The sequence below is a fragment of the Cuculus canorus genome, chromosome 5, assembly GCF_017976375.1.
Source record: "Cuculus canorus isolate bCucCan1 chromosome 5, bCucCan1.pri, whole genome shotgun sequence".
Classification (NCBI taxonomy): domain Eukaryota; kingdom Metazoa; phylum Chordata; class Aves; order Cuculiformes; family Cuculidae; genus Cuculus; species Cuculus canorus.
Window position 1 is genome coordinate 16,395,172 of NC_071405.1, and position 24,325 is coordinate 16,419,496.

General features: G+C 57.2%; 2 protein-coding genes across 2 annotated transcripts; one reads left to right on the forward strand and one right to left on the reverse strand.

The window, feature by feature from the left end:
- Nucleotides 1-88: 88 nt before the first annotated feature.
- On the forward strand, nt 89-17,087 carry LOC104063375 (deleted in malignant brain tumors 1 protein). The gene is made up of 19 exons (XM_054067083.1): nt 89-312; nt 2,349-2,408; nt 2,540-2,848; nt 2,937-3,236; nt 3,357-3,425; nt 3,545-3,991; nt 4,074-4,181; nt 4,263-4,343; nt 4,458-4,652; nt 5,169-5,318; nt 5,436-5,513; nt 10,814-11,170; nt 11,251-11,313; nt 11,925-12,233; nt 13,163-13,447; nt 13,692-13,823; nt 14,280-14,333; nt 15,443-15,565; nt 15,719-17,087. Exons 1-19 carry the CDS (start codon nt 258-260, stop codon nt 15,802-15,804), a joined length of 3,261 nt encoding a protein of 1,086 aa, XP_053923058.1. The 5' UTR covers nt 89-257; the 3' UTR covers nt 15,805-17,087.
- Nucleotides 17,088-17,366: 279 nt separating this feature from the next.
- On the reverse strand, nt 17,367-22,842 carry VPS37C (VPS37C subunit of ESCRT-I). The gene is made up of 6 exons (XM_054067156.1): nt 22,768-22,842; nt 22,100-22,214; nt 20,941-21,056; nt 20,693-20,864; nt 20,261-20,343; nt 17,367-19,550 (listed from the first exon to the last, which is right to left on the reverse strand). The coding sequence occupies exons 3-6, from the start codon at nt 21,031-21,033 to the stop codon at nt 18,843-18,845; spliced, it is 1,056 nt and encodes a 351-aa protein (XP_053923131.1). The 5' UTR covers nt 21,034-21,056; nt 22,100-22,214; nt 22,768-22,842; the 3' UTR covers nt 17,367-18,842.
- Between the last annotated feature and the right edge of the window lie 1,483 nt (nt 22,843-24,325).

Sequence of the window (24,325 nt, forward strand, 5' to 3'; positions counted from 1 at the left end):
CTGACCCCCACTTCCCCAAAGCGAGTGTGGAGGATGGAGCCACGCTGCTGTGCTCCTCCGCCCCACAGCGCTGAGCTGGCTTCCTGCAGCCCTCAGCCACAAGCTGGGAACTGAGAGCACCTGAGTGGCAGCTGGCGTGCGGGGACACCTCCAGACCATATCCCCAAGCCACTTAGAGAGGTGGCAGGAGGACAGGACCACCACACCCCCAGCTCCTCCTCGTCTGCTATGAGGCTGACCCACAGCCGTTGAGCAGGATGGAAGGGCTCTGCCTGCTCTTGGTGGCTGTCTCCACTGCAGCGCCTGGACAAGGTAGATCAACATCCCCATCCTCTCCTTTTCCATCCTTCTCCATCTGCTGGGACCCCGGGGTGATGGCTTTGCCAATTTTGGAGCTGGGTAGTCCTGGGGTTGGGACCTGCTGGGGCAGGAGGTCCCAGTTTAGCACTGAGCGAGGATGCTCTGCAGGCAGCTCTGCAAAGCTGAGCTCTTCTCCTTCCTGAGGTGCTCAGCATGGCTGGTCCAACGTCTGCTTCTCCTGGATACACCTCTCCCTGCCCAGTGGGACTAGAAGGAAGTCCCTGCTTTGGGATGGGGACCCTAACAGGGCTCTCTGGAACTTCCTGCCCACCAGTTCCTACCTCCAGCCCCATGGGGTCAGGGCAATGCTCTCCTGGTCTTGGTAGCCACAGGCCAAAACCCATCTCGCTTGTGTCACCAGCATCACCCCAGGATGAGTTTTGGGGATGATGCCACCTGCCACTTCTGGCCTGGCAGAGTTTAGGGTGGTTTCCCACCCAAACCAGCTGCCAGAAGCCACCTCGACACCTCTGATCAATTGGGGAACGGTCGCCATCGCTCTCATTTCCACTAACGGCTCCTTCCTGCATCTTCACCGGTATGAAGTTCTCACTCCATTCTCACTCCAGACTCGAGGCACGGGGCTACTGGACACTGGGATCACATGGAACTGCTCTTCCCCATCTCCTTTACCTTCATCCCTTAAGTTGCTTTTTATATTTGGAATGCTAAACTAGTGCCCATCAGTGAAGGTGGTGGTTTCCCATGGTAGGCTCCATGGGAAACCTACCACTAGGTCCTCCACCCAATGCACCCCAAGTATCTGTGAGTTTCTCTCACAGCTCTCCATGAGCAAAGGTGGGACCAGGGTCTATTGGCACAGCAGGATGATGCAGCGATGCAAAAATTGCCCTTTTTTGGCCCAAAATGCAATGATTACGTTATCCCACGCCGTGAAGATAACAGGCACAAGAGAAAGCCACACTGGTGGTGATGGCAGCAAACCCACCTCACCTCGTCCATGAGGGTAATCCTCCACCATGGAGGAGCCAAATGGAGAAGTTTGGTGGTGATCACCATGGGAGCGTGGGAAGCTGGGGGGTTGGAGCAAAGGGATGGGACGGAGAAGACAGGGAGGACAGGATGGAGCCCCACATCTGAAATAGTCTCATGTCCTTGGGGTGCCAAAGAAGAGGAGAAACCAAAAATGAGCCCATGGTGGCAGCAGCACCCATAGCACCAGGTTGGGGTGCAAGTGAGTGGGTGCAGGGAGCAAGGAGACCCTCTCTGTCGGCAGGGGTGGCGAGTGGGAGGTCGTTGGCATCGGCAGCCATGGCATCCCACACTTCCTCACCAGTGAGTTGTGCCCCAACACCACCGCATTTAGGGCCAGATTCTTTCTCCCCAATCCTGTAGGAGACCAGATGCCAGGGTTTGGCCCCAGAGGACGTTCCCCAAGGAAAGGATGACCAGGGGATGTGGGGATCGAGTTTTAGGGGTACGAGAAAGCCATGTCTGCATGGACAGGGCTTGAAGGAGCTCCACATGGTGCCATCCATTTTGTGACAGCTCAGAGATGCCATTTTGGTCACTGTTCCCAGATCAGCATCACTTTTGGGGTGATTCCTGTCCCCCTCCATCTGCCTGCCACCCTCCCCATCTCCGAGCCCCCTTGGTTTGCCATCTGCGAGCCACCGTGCTCCCGGCAGCTGGCACAGGAGCAGCGAGGAGCCAGCATTGCCTCTAGCGATGGTGGAAGCTGATCCGGCTGTTCCTCGCTACATCCTCGCCGTTGCCAGGAGAGCCGGGGCTGAGCCAAAAAGGGGGTGGTGTCCCCTTCATATCCACTGACCTCTATCCTTCTTTCACCTTGGTGGCTGCCATCTCTCAGCTGGGGTCTGGTGGGGGTCTATCTGGTGGCGTGTCTGTCTGTCCTCCTAAGCGCCACCATCCTGCTCTGCTCAGAAGGGACACTCAACCCTGGGCGAGGGGTTGGGTGGCCCTGATGGGCTCAGCCCCTCATAACCTCTGTCCTTTCCTCCTTGCAGTCCCTACAGAGCCAACAGCACCTCCCAGCACCCCAGTTGAGAATACCTCGGTGATACCAGGTAAGCACCAGGGACCTCCTTGAACCAACTTTTAGTGGGGAGCGGAGAGCCTGGGGCATCCCACGGAGCTGGCGGTGGCATCAGGGACAGTGACAAGGCCACTCTACCCCCTTCCCTTGTGTCTCACCCAGGTCCTGTCATGCTGCGGCTGGCTGGTGGCCGGAGCCGGTGTGAAGGTCGGGTGGAAATGGAGCAAGCAGGTGCTTGGGGCACAGTGTGCGACGACGCCTGGGACTTGGCCGATGCCGATGTCGTGTGCCGGCAGCTTCGGTGTGGCCGAGCCGTGCGCGTCCATGGTGATGCCACCTTCGGCAGGGGCACCGGCCCCATCCTCCGGGATGAGGTGGCCTGTGAGGGGCAGGAGGAGCATCTCTGGGATTGTCCTGCTGCAGTGGATCACGACTGCACCCACAAGGAAGACGCAGGCGTTGTGTGCTCAGGTGGGTCCAGCAGGCATCAAGCAGGGTTTGGGCTCCACTGAGCAGAGACACCAAGCAGAGCATCCCCAGATTTGCTCTCTGCCTGCAGAGCACCAGGAGTGGCGGCTCTCTGGGGGCCAGGATGGCTGCGCTGGCCGGGTCGAGGTCTTCTTCCGTGGCATGTGGAGCACGGTGTGTGACAGCACGTGGTATGAGGTGGAGAGGAGTGTGCTGTGCCGGACGCTGGGCTGTGGGGAACCCCTCCAGAGGCTCTTCTTCGACCACACGCTGCCTGGCAGGATGGTCTATGAGTGTGAGAGCCACCAGCCATCGCTGGCCCATTGCCAGTGGACCTACAACAAATCAGCTCCTTGCCACCAGTCCCGGGCAGCCGGCGTGGTCTGCAATGGTACAGGATCTCCCTCTGCCCGGCCCCATGGATATGACTGTGCTTGTAGACATGAGATCCCCTGCAGATGAGCTGCAGCCCAACTTCTTCTGAACCCCATCCCTGTCCCCCTTCTACCAGGCTCCCAAGGCTTGCAGATGCCAACCGCAATGGCCATGGTGACACCAAACAACATCACTCTCCTGCACGGTAAGTGTCCTGCAGAACCTCAACCATGAACTGCCGTGACCAAGCATCCAACTCCCCTGCCCCGCTACCTGCAGAGAGGAGGTCCTGGGTGTCACGAGCTTGTCCGTTCTCTGTTCCAGCTGAGGAGGGGTCCCCAGCCGCGGTGGCACAGTCCTCTCTGCACACGCTCCTCTTCATCCTCTGCCTGGTCCTGGCAGCGCTGCTCCTGCTCACTGTGCTCGCCTTCACCACTGCCCTGCTGAGGGTGAGGAAGATGAGTGGTAAGGAGCTCCTCTGGGGCGCAGCAGGCTCTGGCCATAGAGAGGGGACTTCCAACCCAGCCGAGACCATCCCTGGTCTTGGACAATCCCAGAGAGCTCTGGATTGGCTGAGTTGTGGAGCAGGGCTGGCTGCTCCATGGAGTGCTTGCACCCGTGTTGTCCCCACAGCCCATTCTGTGTCCTCCCTTGGGCTAGCTGGGCCGGTGTTCGTGACCCACAGTGCCCAGAGCCCTGATATGCCTTCTGGAAACTCCAATGACTACAGGGAGATGCCTTCCAGCCTTCCCAAAGAACCAAGTAGGTCTGGTAGGTCACTGCCCTGTTGTGGGGCTGTGGGGCAGGAGGTCCTGCCTGGTGATGGTTGCCCCATCCCCGTCTCACCCCTCAGATCCACCAGTCACCGCTCTTCCCGCTGCCAAGGAATCAGATCCCGACTCTGACTATGAACACTACGACTTCAGCAGAGAGCCACCCATGGCCCTCTCCACCTTCTACAGTAAGCTGGGACCCCCAACGCCCTGTCCCAGGGTGCTCCTGGGGTGCCACCACTGATGTCCCATCCCTACCTCTCCTGCAGACTCGCTGCGCCGGCAGCCCGGGGAGCAGCTGCGCCCGCTGATGCCCAGCAAGGATGGGATGGAGCCATTCGCTATGGACGGTACGACATGAAGGGTGTCCACCCCTCTGTCCTCCAGCTCTGATCATCTGTCCACCCTGCCCATGGGTGGGCGAGAGGCAGCATTGGGGTTAATGGGTGCCCTGTGCCCCACAGCATCGGCCAGGTTGGGCCCTGTGTCCCACAGCAGGGCCAGCAGCTCCTCCACCTCCTCCTTCTCCTCCTCCGAGCCCTATTGCAATGGCAGCGCACCCGCCCCATGCGCCTGGGTCTGCCCACAGCCCCCCACCGGGGGCACCCACCAACCTGCAGAACCCACCACCCACGGCTACGTCGACCGCCCCGGCACAGGTAGCGGCTGACGATGGGTGGGGTGGTCCCAGGGGTGAGAGCAGGGATGGGGAGAGCCCTGGGGATGGGAATGGGGATGGTGGAACCCCAAAGATAGGAGTGCAGGTGGGGAGAGCCCTGGGGATGGTAATGAGGGTGGTGGAACCCCAAGGATGGGTGCGGGGATGGGGAGAGCCCTGGGGATGAGAATGGGGATAGAGACACCAAGGATGGGAATGGGTATGAAGAGCAGAGAGGGGATGGAGAGACCCCAGGGATGGGAACAGCTCTGGGGAGGGAAATGGGAGTGGAGGGACCCCAAGGATGTGGGAAGCTCCAGGGATGTGAATAAGGATGGGGACAGCTCTGGGGAGGAAAGCAGGGATGGGGAGACATCAGGGACAGGAATGGGCATGGTGGAACCCCGAGGATGGGAGCAGGGATGGGGCCAACCCCAGGGAAGCAATGGGAGTGGGGGGAACCCAGGGGAGGAGAGTAAGGATAGAAGGTGCCAGTAAGAGAGTCTGTTTGCTCCAGCGATGCCCCACGTGCCCGCCCCAGCACTCTCCCACCCCGGAGTCCCTGTGTCTCCAGCAGACCCTGCCGACACCTCCAGCACCTCCTCGGGGGAGTGGTATGAGAACGTGCAGGGCATGGAGCTGCCCGGGGACTCATCCTTGCACCCTGGTGAGGACCTTGTGCCGTGAGTGGGCAGGAGCAGGATGGCATGGAGGGACACAAAGGTCCTCTGCCCTTGCAGTGTCCTCCTCCCTGCCCAGTTCTGATGGGCTCTCACCTTTGCAGGGTGGCCAACTCCATCCTTGGGCGGATGCACGCAGGACCCAGACTCCTCTGAAGGCAGCGACTACGATGACATCCAAGGCTATGCTTGATCAGCCCAGAGCGTGGCATTCCATGCGGTCAAGGACTCTCCATCCCACTGCCAAATTCTCCTCCAGACTTCTCCAGCTGTCTCCTCTGTGCCAGGGCATGGGCACCAGTTCTGGTGGCACTTGGGCGATGCTCAGCACAGGCTGAGCTGTTCACTGCAATTAAAAGCTTTTCCCAGTAGGTCACTGTGTCCCTCAGCCGTAGCGGTGGTTGGTCACCAACCCCACTGGATCACCAAGTGGTCTCATTTGCCCATAGGGCAGCAAAGGGATAAGTGACCAACACATGTCCCCAAACATGTCCCCTGCCTTCCTGGTCACAGGGAGCAGCATTGCCTGCACCCTGGCTGCCAGCAGATGTTGTCCCCTCTGCCCACAGAGCTGTCCCTGAGCTGGGCATGGCAGGAGCATCCAAACCCCCAATTCCACTCCAGGGAGAGGGAAAGCATGGTCTGATCCAGCCTCGCAGCACTGAAGGCCCCCACAGCTAGGACGGGATGGGACCTGTCTCCGGGACTGGCCTTGGAGGCAGGGAGATAGTAGGGATGTGTGGTGGTGGTGTCCCACAGCCATTCTCAACATCTTGTGACAGCACAGTGATGGATACAGAAGCCCCTCCTGAGCTTCCCAGCATCCTCGCCCCACCATCCATGGAGATGACCACTGTCCTCTGTGTCCCACGGACACACTGGCCACTGTGATGACTGGGGGGCTTGAGGAAAGCCACCGGCTTCCCACTGTTATTACAGTGGACGGTGCTGTGAGGTGGTTCTGGGGCGTAACAGATGCTCCTGGACCCTTCTCACCCCAGCATGGGTCTGATACCAGGTGGGACACAACCAGCTTCCAGCCCTTGGCAGGTTTTTCCCCCTCTCCTAGGGCTCATTGGGGTGGGGTAGAGCCCCCAAGGGACGGATCCCCCCCTTCTCCACCTCCTGGGATGGGGGAAAATCTGGAGCCCCCCAGAGCCCATCCAAGCCCCACCAGCGATGCAGCATCACCAGGCACAGATTGGGAACGGGGACACTGATGGGATCGGGGGCTGCACCCAGCCATCACCCCCACCTTTCTGCACTGGAGAGGCTTCCCTGCACCCCACATGGCTCTTTCTGCCAGCAAATTGAACCCCAGGGCACGTTCCCACCCCAGCATCCATGGTTCCCACCCCTGCACCCGCCGCTGGGTTTCCATCTCCTCCAGCCCAGCAAGGGGGAGCCTCGGGGGAGGCTGGGGTTCAGTCCCACCCCCGTGGAAACTTTGTCCCCTCACCACATCCTTCAGCTGTTTACCGAGGCGAGAGGCTCCGGCAGCCCCGAACAAAGGGGCCACACGCCGCAACAACGGAGGAAGCACCAAAATAGCAACCAAACCCCAGACAAAGGGGAGAGGAGCGAGGCGAGAGCAAGGAGATGAGCAGAGCAGAGAGGGCACAGGGGGTGCTCCTCCTGTGAGGGAGGACATGGTGGTACCTTCACAAGGGTGGCTGTTGGGACCATTCAGACCATGGGCAGCAAGATGGGAGATGCTGATACCCAGGGATGCTGATGCCCGGGGATGCAGGTAACTCAGTGTGTACCAATGCCCTAGGAGTGGTTCCCATTGCATCACAAGACAAAAGATATATGTGTCATCTCCAGCCCCAGGTCTACCAGTGCAAAGCATTCACTCGAGCAGCTGCAGCTCCTGCATGTGGTGACAGGCGCTGGGAAATGCCTTTTCCACCATCACTCAGCTAACAGCATCGTGCTGACAGCCGACAAGCCCGTGCCTGCTCGCACCAAGGAAGCTTCTGCTTCTTAAAAGGCTGCTCACGAGCAGGCAGCGTGTCAGCGCTTCCCCTCCTCGACTGACCCCTCCGGAAAGATCTTATAATCATCCTCATCTGTCACAGCTTGCAGACGGTGCTGAGCTGACTCGCAGCACCAGCAGCGAGCAGAGATGCTCAACCCGAGCTGCAATGCAAACCCTGCTGGTGCGAGCTCAGGGCCAAGAGATCCAGCTGCACCTTGGAGGGGAACCCTACATCCATGAGGGATAACAGGGAGAGGCAGATCTTTCCAAGAGGGAAAGCACCCTGAGATGCTCGAGGTTAATCCGCTTTGGGTTGGTTTAAGGTGAGAGGGGCTCAGCTCCTCCCTGCAGACCCCCAGAGCAGCTCCAGATGAGTCCCACAGGAGTCTCACCCTGCCCCTTTCCCAGTGCCTTGCCAAGGCTGTAGGAGGGTGAGGGGCAATGTGAGGACCCCCAGCATCTGGTGGGACACCCCAACAGGCCTTGCTCCCATCACAGCCCCAGCATGGTCTTAAGGGCCACCAGGACACTCAGGAGAGGATGGGAACAAGATGTGGGTGCAGGGAGCAACCCTGCATCTCCAGCATCACCGGGCACCTCTGCCCCATCTCTCTGGGCATCTCTGCCTGCCACCACCACGCCCCAACGCGCTTCCTCTTGAGTCATGGAAAATCTTCAACCCAGAGAGAAACCTGGGGCAGGAAACTCCCAGGGGAGCTGAACCCTCGCTCTGGGGCTGGGGACCAAAGCATCCCATGGCTCCAGACAGTCCAGGGTGGTGGAGTGGGAGAGGACTGGAGCTTGCCCAGACCTCACCGAGCTGTCCGGGAGCTCTCTAAGCTCAGCCTCCCCAGCACCAGGCAGGCTATCTCCTTTCAGCAGAAACACCACCGGCTCAATGGAAAACAGCTGCCTTTGTTAGCATGCATGACCTGGATTTGGAGGAATTAATTAGGGCCCAATCAATTAACGCCTCTCCCTTCCCTGGTCCATCACCGCCTGTGCCCCACGTGCCCTTGAAGGGGTATGGGATGTTCCTGGATTGCTAGCAGCTGGGAGAGGCAGGGATGGAACCTCTCCAGACCCCACCTTGGGGGGGCATCATGGTGCTTTGGGTGTGGAGCACATGGTAGCATAGCATGGCACAGCATGGAATGGAGTATATCGGCTCCTCTGCAGGAGCTGGTGGCACGGGCAGCACCCGGCGTTCACGTTTCCTGTCCCGGCCGGCGTGGCTGTGCCGCTCACCTCGAGCGGTGACCGCAGGTGACAGTGAGGGTGGTGGTACAGCTGGGGCAGAGCTGAAGCGAGCTGGCAAGAGGAGGAGAGAAGCCGCCACTGGCAAGCAAAGGCTATTTTTAGCAGGGGCTGGTGTTACGTGAGGTCTCCCTGTGGCAGCGAGTCGATCCAGCCCTCGTGGGAGCTTGGGTTTAGTGGCCAAAACCATTTTCCTGGTTTGACAGCTCCTGGACCACTGCACTGGCATCAAGGAGATGCTGTCGGGGCTGGGATGCCGTGAATACTGCATTCACCACCCAGAACCCCTCTGCACCCCAGGTTGTTCCCCTCCAAATCTCCGTTGGGTGTCACCTTTGGGTGCTCTGAGCTCTTGCTCAGCTTTGAGGCCACCAGCAGCTTCGTGGGGACCCACAGGAGAGCTGAAGTCCCTCTGATCACCCACCACTGGCTGCATTCTCCACTTCTCCAGGCTCAGCCCTTCTGCAGAGATGGGGGACCCCTGGGATGGGGGTGCAGAGGGGCTGAGCCCCCCAAGTTTCTCTCCCCTTCACTCTTGCTCTCAGCAGGACCTGGATAGGCAGCTGCCAGGTTGAGACTTCAAACGAGTGTAGACGTGACGCAGAAAACCACAGAGGGAGGAAAAACAGCTTGTTCCTGCCCGTCCCCCCTCGCCTGCCTTCTCCGGCCTGGGTAGCAGAGGCGGTGGTGCCCCTGGCAGCCTCCAGCGCCGATGGCAGCCGGGCAGCCCACCCTGTGCCTGCTGCTCGTGCTGGGCATGTGGGGTGAGTACAGTGCGGGGCTCGATCTGGAACGGGTATGGGGTGCTGGGGCTGTGGGTGCCTCACCTTGGTGTCCAGAGGGACCCAGCTCCATCACGATCCCTGAAATTCCATGGCAAACCCTCCTGGTTTTCCCATACTTGGCAGCCAGGCACATTTTGGGGGACTCAACCCCATACCCTCAGCCATGGATGCATGGATGCTCACCTCGGCATGCCCACAGCACGGTGCCAGTGGTCCAGCGTGACCACCTTGGCAACCTCTAAGCCTGGGGGCTTGGGCCAAGCACAGGGAGAGGGGTTGGTGCCCAGTGTGAGGTGGCTGAACCCCCACTGAATCGCAGGCGGCAAGGAGAGCATGTGCATGTCTTGCCCAAGGCCACGCGGGTCTGGTCTCCCCAGCTCAGAGTGTCCTCAGGATGCTCGTCCCACCCCAGGAGGGAGCTTAGGGAGCAGTCAGCCATCCCCCCATCCTCATTCCCTGCCGGTTCCCGCTGTCCCCAGCCGCCCCTTGATCCACGTGGCACAGCGGGTGGCCACACACACCGTCCCGCTCTGGCTCACCATGGGGATGGTGGCACCATCCACTGCTGCTTGGTGGCACCTTCCTATCTGTAGTGATGCAGTGGTGGCTGCCCCATCCCTGGAGGGGTTCAAGGCCAGGTTGGATGGGGCTTGGAGCCCCTGATCCAGTGGGAGGTGTCCCTGCCTCTGGCAGCAGGTGGGACTGGATGGGCTTTGAGGTCCCTTCCAACTCAAACCACTGCATGCTAGCTACTTAGCAGTAATTAGCAGGTGTAATTATCTGTCTTTTACAGCCATAATTACCCACCATCAGAGGGATGGGCCACCTGGCAGGCAGCAATGGCCACTTGCATGATGTTGATCATATTTATCTTAATTAAAGGCATGAGGAGGAGAAGGAGAAAGAGGAAATTCACCAGGAAAGTCAGAAAATGCTCTTCTTCTGCCAAGGAAAAAGCCAGCATGACCCGCTCACCTCCTCCTCACTCTGCTCCTGGTCGCCACCACCAGCTCCTGGCCAGGAGCAACACCTTCACCTTGGTGAAAGGCTGAGCCAAAGCCTAGAATTGCCTTTCTCCCTCAAAATAATCAGTGATGGAGCAGGACTGACGCCCCATTCCCTTCTCTCTTGCAGCCATCCCCGATCATGGAGGAGCAGCCCTAAGCCCTGGAGGTGAGCGTGCGTGTGGACAGCAGCTCAGGGACTACGCCGGGGCTTCATTAGTGGCTCCTCAGCCATGGAGCTGCTCCATGGAGCTCCTCAGCAGCTCCACGTTCATTAGCTGGAGCTGCCTTGGCTGGGAAGGTGGCTCTGAAGCATCACAGGCTTTGTGCAGCCAGGTCTCCCAGCTCAGCCCTCTGCACCCCCAAAACTCTGTTTCCATCCTGCTCCACCTTGCGAGAAGCCCCAGCTGTCATCGTCGGTGCCAAGCAGCAATGAAGGAGCAAAGGCTTTTGAGCCCCAGATGGAAAACCTGCTGTGAAGGGAAGGAAAGTCCCTAACACTTGTGCTTTCCCTGCAGAGCCCAGCCTGAGGCTCATCGGTGGCAGCTGCCGCTGCGCCGGGATGCTGGAGGTGATGTGGGACAACAAGTGGAGCCGTGTGTGCTGGGGCAGCGTGGGCAGAGCCAGTGCGGAGAGCATCTGCCAGGGGCTGGGTTGTGGCCCCACCATCACCGAGCCCCTCTGGTTCAGCTCCACCGGTGAGAAGGAGCCACGCACACAGTCGCTGAGGTGCCTGCCGCTGCCGGCCAACCTGGTGGGATGCCACTGGCTGCCGGCAAACTGCACCGAACATGTTATCCTTGCCTGCCATGGTGAGCCTGGATCCCCACCCTGGCCATCTCCACCCCTGGGGACCACCTGCCCTCACCTGACCCCTCGCTTTTCATTTCAGAGCTGGTGAAAACTACCCCTGAGCCTCCGTTGCCACTGCCGGTCACCACACCGGAGCCCCCTGGTAAGAGCCCCATAACGGAGGGGAGCAGAGCCCAGTGGGGGACACACAGCGCAAAGCCAACTGTCCCCTGGTTTTTGAGATTGCTTGATCTAATTAATGGTTGCAGCATCGACGGAGCAATGAAGCTTCAGATGCGGCAGGACTTTCTGCTCAGTCATAGAAAGGGTTTGGTTGGAAACGACCTCAAAGCCCATCCAGTTCCAAGCCCAAGGATACCTCCCACTGGATCAGGAGCTCCAAGCCCCATCCAACTTGGCCTTCAACACCTCCAGGGATGGGTCGGCCACCATGATTCTGGGAAACCTGAGCCAGAGCCTCCCCACCCTCATAGCAAAACTTTTCTCCCTAAGATCTCAATCTCCCCTCTTTCATCTCCAAACCCTTCCCCTCGTCCTGTCCCTGCACCCCCTGATCCAGAGCCCTTCCCCAGCTTTCCTGGAGCCCTTTCAGTCCTGGAAGCTGCTCTGAGGTCTCCCTGCAGCCTTCTCTTCTCCAGGCTGAACAACCCCAAGTCTCCCAGCCTGGCCTTGGACAGGAGGTGCTCCAGCCCTCGGATCATTCTTTGTGATCCTGGTCCATAATGAGCTGCTTTTTCTCCTGCCCCTCCCCAGGACCCCCCAGGCTGCTGCTGGTGGATGGGGACTTGGTCTGCTCAGGCTTCGTCGAGCTGCACATGGAGGGGCTGTGGGGAGCCGTGGCGAGCAGCCCGGGCATCCGGCCAGAGCTGGCCACCCGCATCTGCCGGGCTCTGCACTGCGGCATCGCCATCGACGGCCACGGCCACGCCAAGCTGGAGGGGGAAAGCTACCTGCCAGTGCGGTGGGAGGTGGTGGAGCCCTGTGAGAGCCGCCCGCTCCTCGACTGCTTCAACAGGACCAGTGCCCTACAAGGAGTAGCACCTGCCTTCATCATCTGCTCGGGTGAGAGCTTGCCTGGCATGGCCATGCTCCTTCTTGTCCCACCGACCCTTTCGGCTGATTCCGACATGCTCCGGGGCTGCTTTTCCCTCTGCAGAGATGGGGGATCTGCATGCCTGGGCAGCTGAAGCCCCGAGAAGAGCACCAACCCCATCCCCATCTGCCCCACACACCCCATCCACCCACTCCCGCTCTTGGTCTCCTTGCGTGCAAAGGCAAAACAGGAAATCTCTCCGGCACGCTCGGTTCCTGGCAGCGGCACACCAAGCCCTGGGCTTCGAATGCAAAGCAAGAACCCTGTTAGCACCCCAAAACCGAGAATGGGTGTGTGTGGGAACCAGGTAGAACCCAGCACCCTGCTTGTCCCCACCTCTTGAGTGCTTGCTCTGAGCATCTCCCTGCCACGAGCATCTCCTTGCCACGAGCATCTCTCCATGGAGCAGCTTGGTGCTGGTGCCGCAGCACAGAGAGCTAAGCTGCAAGGCGAGGAGCAGGCTTGCTCTGGGTCCCACCATCTGCCCAAGCTTAGAAGCCCTCCTGCAGGATTTCTGGGTTTAAAAGGCTCCCCTGCTGCATTTCCCACAGGGACAGCTCAAAGGTTTTCAATGTGTGGCCCTGGAACAGCTCACGCGCATCCCCCGGGCCCCGCGGCACAAAGGGAAGCTGGGAGCATCCCTGTGCCAAGAGCTGGTCCAGGGCAAGGAGAACCACACTCAGTGATGTCTCCCCATGGCTCGGACCCCTCTCTGCCTCTCTCCCCCAGGCTCCCAGCCCCAATCCCCACAGCATAGGGGGTAGCAGAGATCCCAAGAGCATCACTGTGCCAAGAGCTGGTCCAGGGCAAGGAGAACCACATGCTGGTGGGATGCTGAGCCCCATCAGCACCTCTGATGTCTCCCCATGGATCTGATCCCTCTCTCCTCTCTCCCCAGGCTCCCAGCCCCAGGCCCTGCGGAGGCTGGCAGACGGACCCACACCTTGCGAAGGGGACATCGAGGTCTTCCACGAGGGACGGTGGCGGGTGCTGTGTGACAGCCGGGTGCAGCGAGCCGAGCGGGGCAGGAGGCTGTGCCAGGAGCTGCAGTGTGGGAACCTCTCCTCCAGCACTGAGATCCACGACCCCCCTTCCATGGGCGTCACCTGCAGCGTCCCCAACCTGCACCTCTGCCATGCGAACCTCGGGCCCCTCCAGACCTGCTCCAGGACCAGAGTTGTGTGTAAGCTGCTCGGATTGGGTTTGATGCTGGGGAAACATGGGGTACGGGTGGCGCTGGGCATCCCTGGGTGATGCTGGGAGCTGGGATTTCCACTTGTGAATGCCTGGGGAATGGGCAGAGGGTGTGAGCTCAGGGCAGGGGATGGGGAAAGCCTTGTTGAGGTGACCAGCAGAGTGGTGGGTGTTCAAGCTCTCAGCATCAGCTGGACAAGGGTCTCATCCAGTGACTCCCATCCTCTCCCCAGGCCAGGACTCAAAGCCACATCCAGTCAGCCTGGCTGCAGGCACCATCGTGAGCATCTGCCTGGCCCTGCTCCTCTTTGGCATCCTTGTGCTCATCTGCGGTCCTCCTGCCTACAGGAAGCTGATGAAGCGAAGTAGGTGCTGAACTCCGCAGCCTCTCCTCCTCTTCATCTTCCTCCTCTGGCTCTGCCTCCCTCAGCCCGGCCATCGCCACAGGGCAGCTCAGGGGCTGCCAGCTCCACGCTTCCATCCCTGCCGCTTCTCCCTGGTCTCTTTTGGGGGGGTTTGGGACACGCACGTGCCACTCAGCCCCACAAATCCCATTGTCCCCATTGTCCCCAAGCAGCACGGCACAGAGAGGGTGGTGCCAGGGGGAGCAGGATGTGCTTTGAAGGCTGCGGGGAGGATTAGGCACCGAGCGGACACAAAAGAGCAGGTGGGGGGTCTCAGGGGCGGCGAGGGGATTATTTGAGATGGCATATGGGGCTGGCGGGGGGGGGGACACAGCAGGAGGAAGCGAAGCTTGGGTTAGGGGCATCAGGCAAGTCCTCAGAGAGATCCCCCTCTCACCACCTGCCTCTGCCTTCCAGTCTCCAAAAAGAAGCAGCGCCAATGGATTGGCCCCACGGGACTCAACCAGACGGGTGAGGAGCAACTCAAGGGTGTCCGTGTCGTGGGGAATGGGTTTGGTTGGGGCTGATTTGGGGGCCACTCGCCCCTCAACCGCAGCAGGCGCTGGCGGGTGGAGGTGTGAGCGGGCTCGCACCAAGCCCCGGTTCTCGCTTCCTGCTGCCGTGTTGACTCATCAGCACGATATTAACTCAACCGGGGGAACCGAGTCCCAGCTGCCCCAGCTCATGGCACAAGAGCGGGTCCTGCTTTTAGTCAGCCCCCTTTCTCTCCCAGGCTCTGTGCCTTGAACCTTCTGTTGCACCCCCGAACTGCACCCCACCGCCAAATCCCCTCTCCTATCTCCTCCAATCTCCTTCCACTGCAACAGCACCATCACCCAAACCTGTTGCTGCACCCCTAATCCTGACTCCTTTCCCACATCTCTTCCAGTCTATCTCCATTGCAACAGCACCATCACCCCAAACCTGCCCCTGCACCCCTAAACTGCACATCCCCTGAAATCCTGGCTCCTCTCTCCCATCTCTCCCGGTCTCTCAACCTCAAGAGCACCATCACCCCAAACGCGAACTGCACCCCAGATCCTGACTCCTCTCTCCCATCTCCTCCAATCTCCTTCCACTGCAACAGCACCATCACCCAAACTTGCTCCTGCACCCCAAATCCTGACTCCTCTCTCCCATCTCTTCCAGTCTCCTACCACAACAGGACCATCACCCCAAACCTGTTCCTGCACCCCAAAACTGCACCCCATCCCTAATGCCTACTCTTCTTCCTCTATCTCCTCCAGTCTCCTTTCATCTCAACAGGATCATCACCCAAGCCTGCTCCTGCACCCCAAACCCTGACTTCTCTCTCCCAGCCTTCTTCCACTGTAACAGCACCATCACTCAAAACTACTCCTGCACCCTAGATCCTGACTCCTCTCTCCTATCTCTCCCAGTCTCCTTCGATCATCCAGCACCATCACCTAAACTTGTTCCCGCACCCCCAAACTGCAATCCAACCCCAAATCCTGACTCCTCTCTCCCATCTCTCCCAGTCTCCTTCCATCTCAACAGCACCATCACCCAAACCTGCTGCTGCACCCCAACTCCTGACTTCTCCCCCCCATCTCTTCCAGTCTCCTTCCACCGCAACAGCACGGTCACCCTGAGGTCGCGGTCAGAGGGGCAGCGGGCGCAAGGCGGGGACAATGACTATGCTCAGGCCCCTCAGAGGAGCTCCCAGTTCTCGGCTTATCCAGGTAAGGGCAGAAGGATGCTGGGAATGGCTCCTTGTGCTCCCTTCCCGCACGTGGGGATGGACCACCCTGGCAGGCCTTTTGCCACCAGGAGGTTGTGCCGCGACTGGGATTAACCCCCAGATTCTGTAATGAGCCACATCCTTTCCTCTGCAGCCCTGGAAGGCAGGTGTAGACCATCCCACCCTCCGGATAACTCCTCTGAGAGCGACTATGACCTTCACTCTGCCAGCAGAGTGTGACCGCCCTGCCCTGGTCCCCAGACGAGCCACCCCTGTGGACCACCCCGTGCTGTCCCAGGGGGGTCACAAAGCTGTGCAACTGCTCAACTTGCGGCTTTTCTTGCATTTTTGGGAAGAGTCTGCCTTCCCTTCAGCAGGCACCTTCCCACCCTGCAGGCAGAGGTGGGCTGCAGCACAAGGAAAGGAAATCTCTTAGGAAGGAAACCTGTCTTCCAGCACAGGAAAGAAATTGTTGGAACGAGTCCGGAGAAGGCCACGGAGGTGATCCAAGGGCTGGAGCACCTCCTGTCCGAGGAGAGAGTTGGGATTGTTCAGCTTGGAGAAGAGAAGGCTCCAGGGAGACCTTAGAGCACCTTCCAGGACTGAAAGGGGCTCCAAGAAAGCTGGGCAGGGGCTCTTGATCAGGGAGTGCAGGGACAGGATGAGGGGAATGGTTTTCGCCTGAAAGGAGTGAGATGGAGATGAGGTCTTGGGGAGAAAAATTTTGCTGTGAGGGTGGGGAGGCCCTGGCCCAGGTTGCCCAGAGCAGCGGTGGCTGCCCCACCCCTGGAGATGTTCCAAGGCCAAGTTGGATGAAGCTCTAAGTGAGATCCAGTGGGAAGTGTCCCTGCCCATGGCTGGGGATGGAACTGGCTGGGCTTTAAGGTCCCTTCCAACCCAAACCATTACATGAGTCTATGATTCTATGAAATTTTGAGCACCCCACTAGAGTGAAAGATGCCCCTGGGTTGAACAAGGTGATCTTTGAAGGTTCTTTCCAACCCAAACCCTTCTGATTGTATGCAACACTGAACGGAGCAAAGCTAACGGACAAGATGATGGATCCCTGCGCTGCTCACCACAGAAGAAAGCCTGTCTGCATTCCCTGAGCGCGATGGGAGACCTCTGGGGCCACATCCCTCCAGAATCGGAGCCCAACTCCACTCGCGGGGAGCACCAGGCACGCATTGATCAGCTTATCTTGGCTTCGGCTGCACCCCAGGCACCTTTCTGAGAAAGCTTCCCCTTGCTTTTGAGCCCCTCTCCTGGGCAAGTCCGAGGTGGGGAGAGTTTAAGCTATTTATATGAGTCTAAGAGGTTGCAGAAGGCTTCATACCTGCCCTGAGAGTGGAGCTGCTACACTCACAGGGGTTTGCTGGCTTCTCCGTCTCTCTAAATTGGGATAACCACACTCTTCCTCGCCACCCAGGCTGGGCTGAAAGCGAAACTGGCTGCTGTCCGCCAGGTGCTTCGACGCCGGGGTCTGAGATTCGCGAGAAAGGCTGAGAGACCCCACATCTGCCAGCTTTCCTGGAGCTGCGATGACACGCGCTCGGCTCAGTTTGTGTGGGACGTGGGCAAACACAGAAACCACAGACACAAGGAGGATGGGGAGAGGGAGAACAAGTCTGAGATATTTAATAAACAACAATTGTTGCAATAAAACTTTTTTTTTTCTAGTAATAATGCCTTGTACTCTTCCTCCCATCGCTACCAGTGCGCTTCCATACACCACCACTGGCTTCCCAGCCAGGGAGGAAAAACAAGGGCTGGAGCCAGAGGAGGAGGTGCAGAAGAGCTACAGGGTGCCTTAGATGGAAACAAGAGCAGGAAAGATGAGTTGGAAGACAGTCCTGTAAGAGGGGAAAGGGTTCATCGACCACACCAAGAGGGAGATGGTGTAAGGACGCCAGGAGGGCATAAAAATCAATCGGAAGGGTCAGCTGGACGCCCCACCACTTCTGAAAGCAACTGCTGCTACGGCCTCACATCTCATTCATCAAATTTATTACTGTAATTAACCACAGAAAGGGAATTGTTTCCATCAAACCCCACAAGGGTCTGCTTTGTTCTAGTCCATTAGTAATCTTTCCTTGTCAATAACTTACAGGGATACAGGCAGGATTGGTAGGATAAAGTGCTGAGCAAAGCAAATCCTGTGGTGGCTCCCTCTGGTACATAGTGTTTCCTGAGAAGGGGGATGGGAGGAAGGCTGGAGCCTGGAGCATCCCAAATATCTACCTCATTCCGCAGGGATACGGGAGGTTATGGAGCCCCAGCCTTTCAGACCTGGGCAGGAGGCACCGACTCCCGTTCCTCCCTGTGATCCGAGGCACGTGCTCCCAAAGCAGCAGCAGCCCAAGACATCACGCCAGCCTGGTTTACTCCAAAAATCAGGGATAATATCCATGCATTTAGCTACCAGGACTTCGGTGAGACAGAGCACAGCCAGCACAGGCTGGGAAAGGCACCAGTGCTGGACAAAAGCAGCAGCAGCGAGGCTTTCACTCCCCAGTGAGCTGGGAGAGCCTGAATCTAAGGAAAGATCTTGGCTTCAGTGCACGCTCGTACCCACAGAGTACCTCAGGCAGCTGGAGTTATCCCACACCGACATAAAAACCCAGATCCCAAGGTCTGGACCACCTAAGAGGTGAGCTAACTATTTCTCCCTGCTGCAATCCATTTAGAATCGCCTACAAGCCAGGCTGGCTCTGCTCTCGCTGACAGGAAGGTCCTTGGCCCATCCAAGCGGCTGCTTCTCCCTGCTGTAATCCATTCGGAATTGCCACAAGCCCAGCTGGCTTTGCCTCTCACTTCCAGGAAGGTCCTTGGGAAGCAGTGAGTATTTTGTGTCAGAAATACTGTCAGAAATTCCCATCGTGTCTTTGGAAAAGGCTTAGAATGCCGATGCTACATCCGTTATCCCTAAGTGAATGACAGGGATGCACGGAGAAGTCTCTCTTGCACACACAGAGGGATCTGGCTCTTGGCAGCTGTAATCAGTGCACATCATTCCAAGTACCTGGAAGACCGCTCGGCTTTCATCCCAGAGCATGGATGAGCCGATTTGGAAGCAAATTCTTCAGCCCACCAGTGATCTGCACAAACAGAACCCAGAGGCACAGCCTGCCCAATTCCTTGGAGCTGCTTCTCTCCCTCATCCCGCATAATGCTTGCGCACGGATAGATCCAAGAGCAATGCTCTCAGCTTGCTCAGATTCCTCAGTTCACAAAAAGAGGAGGGAGCAGATGAGGATGCTCCCAGGAGTCCCATTTTTTTAGTAGCCAGGCCAAGCAGGGCGTGGAGGGTTTGGAGGTGGGGGGTATCCAAAAGGTGCGGGCGGTCCAGGAGGATAAGGAGGCTGTGGGGGGACCGGAAAACTAGGGAGAGGGGGCTGCGTTGGGTAGGGGCACTGCGGTCTGCCCGCTCCAGGGGGGAAGTAGGGAGGGTATCTGGGTCTGGGAGGCACCGGGGGCTGAGGTGGGCCTCTGGATGGAGACCAGGAATAGCCCAGCGCTGGAGATAAGCCTCCTGAGGGGGGTTTGGGATAGCCCGGCACCGAATCGGCAGCCTGCACTGGTGGATACCCAGCACCTGGAGGAGGCTTGTAGGAAAATGAAGGCTGGGAGCTGGGCTGAGAGGAAGCAACATGTCCCACGGCGACTGGAGAGCCAGGAAAAGGAGCAGCAGGGAGAGCTCCATGGGCCATGGGACCGGCTGGCATGGTCGGGGCTGGGCTGTAGGGCAATGGGAAGGAAGGAGCTCCTGATGGGAATGGCTGCGGCTTCGGCGGCTCAGGTACATGAGGAGGCAGCTGCTGCTGAGAGTCCCTGCCGGGCTCCTGCGATGCTTCCAACTTCCTCAGGATCTCCTGCAGCTTCTCAACTCGGACCCGGCGCAAGTGGGACAACTTCCTCATGACAGCAAACTGCTCCAGAAACGTCTCCAGGGGCACCTCACCCTCCAGGAACTTTTCAGCCATTTTCTGGAAGAGAAAACAGCCTTCGGTTCAGCACAACATCCCTCAACTCCAGAGAGCAGTCCCGATGAAGCCAAGGAGATGATCCAAGGGCTGGAGCACCCCCCGCATAAGGCCAGGCTTGAGAGAGTTGGGGTTCTTCAGCCTGGAGAAGAGATGGCTCTGGGGAGACCTTAGAGCATCTTCCAGGACTGAAAGGGGTTCCAGAAAAGCTGTTGAGGGGCTCTTGATCAGGGAGTGCAGGGAGAGGACGATTGGGAATGGCTTTAAATTGGAAGATTTGGATTAGATATAAGAGAGAAATTCTTCATGATGAGGGCAGGGAGGCCCTGGCCCAGGCTGCCCCGAGTAGTGGTAGCTGCCCCATCCCTGGAGGTGCTGAAGGCCAGGTTGGATGGGGCTTGGAGCCCCTGTTGGAGGTGTCCCTGCCCAAGGCAGGGGTTGGAACTGGATGGGCTTTGAGGTTCCTTCTGATCCAAACCATTCCATGATTCTATGGCTCCTCATCGCCAAGCCCAGTTTAGGATTCCTGTCTCTTGGAGACACGCAAAGAACCATCACCCAAGCAAACAAAGGGCAATCCAATATTTTTGGAGCCAGAACACCAAACTACAAAGAGATAATCCTTGACTTAAGGGATTAGGCTTGTGAGTGTAGTTACAAGTCTTTGAGAGCTAATCATGTGAATCACTGATGGGTTTAAACCTTAAGCTCACCTCAGACTCCTCCTCGATTTTCTGGCTTTCCACCTGCAGAAGATCCAACAGGGTTTGAGGTTGCATTGCTGCAGAAAATCTCTCTGAGGAAACAAAAGAGAGTGGCAGAAGAGAGTGTGAAACACAAACCAGGGCAAAATCATTAGCTTTGAGGTCCCTTCCAACCCAAACCATCCAATGATTCTATGATAAAACCCGAAGAGGAAAGAACCTGAGCCACTGTTGCACCAAGCAAGGGTTTTATCCTGGGACAGCACCTTTGATCTGCCTGATTGAGTCTGACCAGGAAAACCGGGATTTTACAGACAGCAGAGCACTTTCTGCCACCACTCCGGAGAGCTTCCCTGCTCAGCATGGCCAAGATGGTCAGAAAAGGGGAAGGATGCTGCACTACCCACAGCTGATGGGGTTCCAAGATTTGGAAATGCTCACCTAGTTTTGCCTTTTGCTCTTTACAGCGCTCAGCCAGCTTCTGCAGCTCCTCGTATTTGTTAGAGAGGTCGGTGCGCCCTGTCTCCAGCGGCGCCTGGAACTTCAGGTTCTGCTCAGCCAAGCTCCGGTTGGCAGCCAGGGCCATCTCCCTTTCCAGTTGCAGCTCCTGAACCTGGGAAGGAGAGAGAATGATCAGCGCAGATGAGGTGCTAGAGAAAGCCAGCCTGGATCACGTCGTCAACTTGTACCTCCTGGGACTCCAGTGCCAAGCGCTCAATCTCCTCCGCATTCTCCTGCAGCTCCTGGAGCTCCTCCACCGTCCGGTTCCGCAGGGTGTCCATCTTCCCAGAGGAGCTGCAGGCTCCTAGGACAGCACAAAAGTCAAATAAAGATGAGGTTTGCTAAAACCAACTGCAAATAAGTTCTAATCCTATTAGGGATTTAAAATCAGCTTGGCCGAACTGCTTGAAACAGCTATGCTGGAGAGGTTCTGCTGTAAAGAATCAGCGAGACCACTGGCAGAGCGAGAAGGAAACCAGAACGTATACACTCGTTCCTGCCTTGGCAACTGGCTTTTTCCCTTTCCACAGATTATTGGGAAGGATTACTTGTGAATGCCGGATGGTTTTGTCAAGGAAACGCTGACTCTCACCCCCTTGACATCAAAGCGATGTTGGGATCTGCTCACATCTGACTGAGCCCACAGTGACCTGTCACCATCGCTGTGCGTGTCTTCTCATAATTTGCCACCCCTCCAGCTTCTTAGCTCTCGTCTCATTCTATGCATTTTCCTTCTCTGTGCTTTCCCTTCTACCTCTCTGCTGCCATCACTTAGAGCCACAGAATGGTTTGGAGTAGCAATGGACCTCAAAGCCCACCCAGTTCCACCCCCTGCTGTGAGCAGGGACACCTCCCACTGGATCAGGGGCTCCAAGCCCCATCCAACCTGGCCTTCAACACCTCCACGGATGGGGCAGCCACCACTGCTCTGGGCAACCTGGGCCAAGACCTCCCCACCCTCATGGCAAAACATTTCTCCCCAAGATCTCATCTCAATCTCCCTTCTTTCAGCCTCAAACTGTTGCCCTCAGCCTATCCCTGCCCTCCCTAATTTCCCTCACCTTTTCCCTTAGACAACACTAAGTGATGTCATTATTCACAGATGAACTTAACCAAACACTTTAGATTAGAAAAATCAGTGAAATATGACTAAAATTATTAATATAAAGGATATTCTGCACTAGTTCTCCCCTGATATATTCCAAAGAATCAGGGCTGCTTGACAATATTTAGCAGATTTCGCGTATTCCTGTCACTGAGGTGGGATGCAATAAGATGGGAATGGATGTAAAACCAGGTGAGAAGCACAGGAGCAGCGTGGTCCTGCTGAGAGGGAAAGGAACACACCTGACAGCCGACAGGGATTGCAGCACCTTCCAGACTGCTCAGGGCTCTTCTACCTTTCCCCCAGGTGAAACATCCCAATGATATCGCACTGGGAATGTTGCATCAGGCTCTGCACCTAACACAGATGGAGAAGGGTTACCAAATCTCCTCACCCAGCATCTGGACAAACCCGTCTGAGCACCAGCTATGGAGAAATGGGGAAATCAGCTCCCCTGCTGCATGGAAATGGAGGGAACTTCATCGCTCAGCCAACTGGAATAAACTTGGGGAGAGTTTTTTGTTATTTATGAGGCTCATGGAGCATTAGAGCAAAAAAGGAGGAGCAGAGGCAAATGGGAAGCTCAGTTCTTGCACGTGTGGGATTGTGAGAAAAGTCAAAATAGTCCCTGGAAGGGTGGATGCAAGGAGGTGGTGACCAGGAGACCAAAGGGAAGGGAAAGGGCGACCGGGAGGCCAAGGCGGGGGAAAAGGCGACCGGGAGGCCGAGGGGGGGCCGGTGGCCACCGGGACGAGGCCTGGCCTGGCTGAGCGCTCCCCCCCGGCGGATTAACGCCGCGCTCACTCCCCAGCGGGGCACTCCCGAAGACAGCGTCAAGGTTGAGTCCTGCTCCTCCTCCCCGCAGAGGCGACCCCACCACCTTCCCCATTACCGGAGCCGCCACACTCACCTCCTCGCAGCCCTGGGCCCTACTTCCGCCCCGCACTTCCGGCTTCCGGCGTGGAGCGGAAGGGGTGGAGCCACTGGGCGGGAGAGCGTGGCGGCGCCGCCATCTTGTGTTGCAGGGGGCGGGTGTGGGCTGGGCTGGGCCTCTGCGCCGGCCCCACGGCGCCCGAACTGCGCACATATCATGGGTTTTAATTAAATACCACGTTTCTGCCTGTGCCTGCAGCACTGCTCGAGCTGGGGCTGCTGCAGCCTTTGCCCTTGACACTCCTAAGGCAAAAAGTAGCTACAAAAAGTGAAAAATTTTGATACAAGCTAAAGCAGAGTGCAGTTTTCACTCAAATAACTCTATTTGTTTTGGATTTAGGCTGAATGTCCATCTAACTGCAAGAGTTTTATAGCATTTTTTTTCCCAAATAGTGCTTTTCCACACACTATTACAATACAAGAAGCAGTTCCTATGCAAAAAAGTAGAATATTTTGATTTAAGATAAAGCAGAGTTAATTTTTCTCCCAAATAACTATTTTTTGAAACTTAGACTTAATGTCCCCCTGATTGTGAGGGTTCTATAGCATTCTCCCCCCCCCCCCCCCCCAGTAGTGTTTTTCCGCACACTGTTACAAGAAGCAGTTCCTATTACAAGAAGTGGAGTATTTTGATTTAATCTGGAGTTTAGTTCGGTTTCCACACAAATCTATTTTTTGAAAGTCAGACTGAAGGTCCATCTGGTTGCAAGCTTTTTACAGCATTTTTTTTTTTTGCAAATAGTGTTTTTTCAGGCATTGTCATGATACAAGAAGCAGCTCCTATTACAAAAAGTGGAATATTTTTTATTTAATCTAGAGTATAGAGTTTGATCTGGAGAAGAGGAGGCTGAGGGGAGACCTCATTGCTTTTCTGCACCTCCTGGAAAGGAGGTTGTGGAGAGGTGGGTGCTGGTTTCTTGTCCCAAGTGACAACCAGCAGGGTGAGAGGGAATGGCCTCAAATTCCACCAGGAGAAGGTTTAGATGAGGAACATTTTCTTTACTGGATGAGTAGTGAAGCATTGGAAGAGGCTGCCCAGGGTAGTGGTGGAGTCTCCATTCCTGGAGGGCTTCAAAAGCCATGTGGCTGTGGCACTTGGGGCCATGGTTTATTCAGCATGGTGGGGTTGGGCTGATGGTTGGACTGGATGAGCTTAGAGGGCTTTTCCAACCTTAATGATTCCATGATTCTGCCATCAGGGTTGGCGTGGTGAGGACAGCTCTGCCATTTTGGATGTTGATTCAAAGTCTCCGCAGGAGCCCTGAGCAGCAGCTGCTTTGGGGACGCTTTTGTCTTCACCAGCTCATTCCAACAAAGCAGAAATCTGAGGAGCCACAGGCAAAGATGAGGCGAGATTAATCATTATGACAAGAATTAGCAGGAGGGCGTTGCAACAAAGCTTGAGAATCACATGCCAAGCAGGCAGCTGGTTGAAATTCAGGTTTAGGCTGGATTCATGGTGAAATTTAAAGCGGTTTCTGCCTTTTCACCACCTCATCAGTGCCTTGCGGCAGCCTCTTCCCACATTTTGTGTC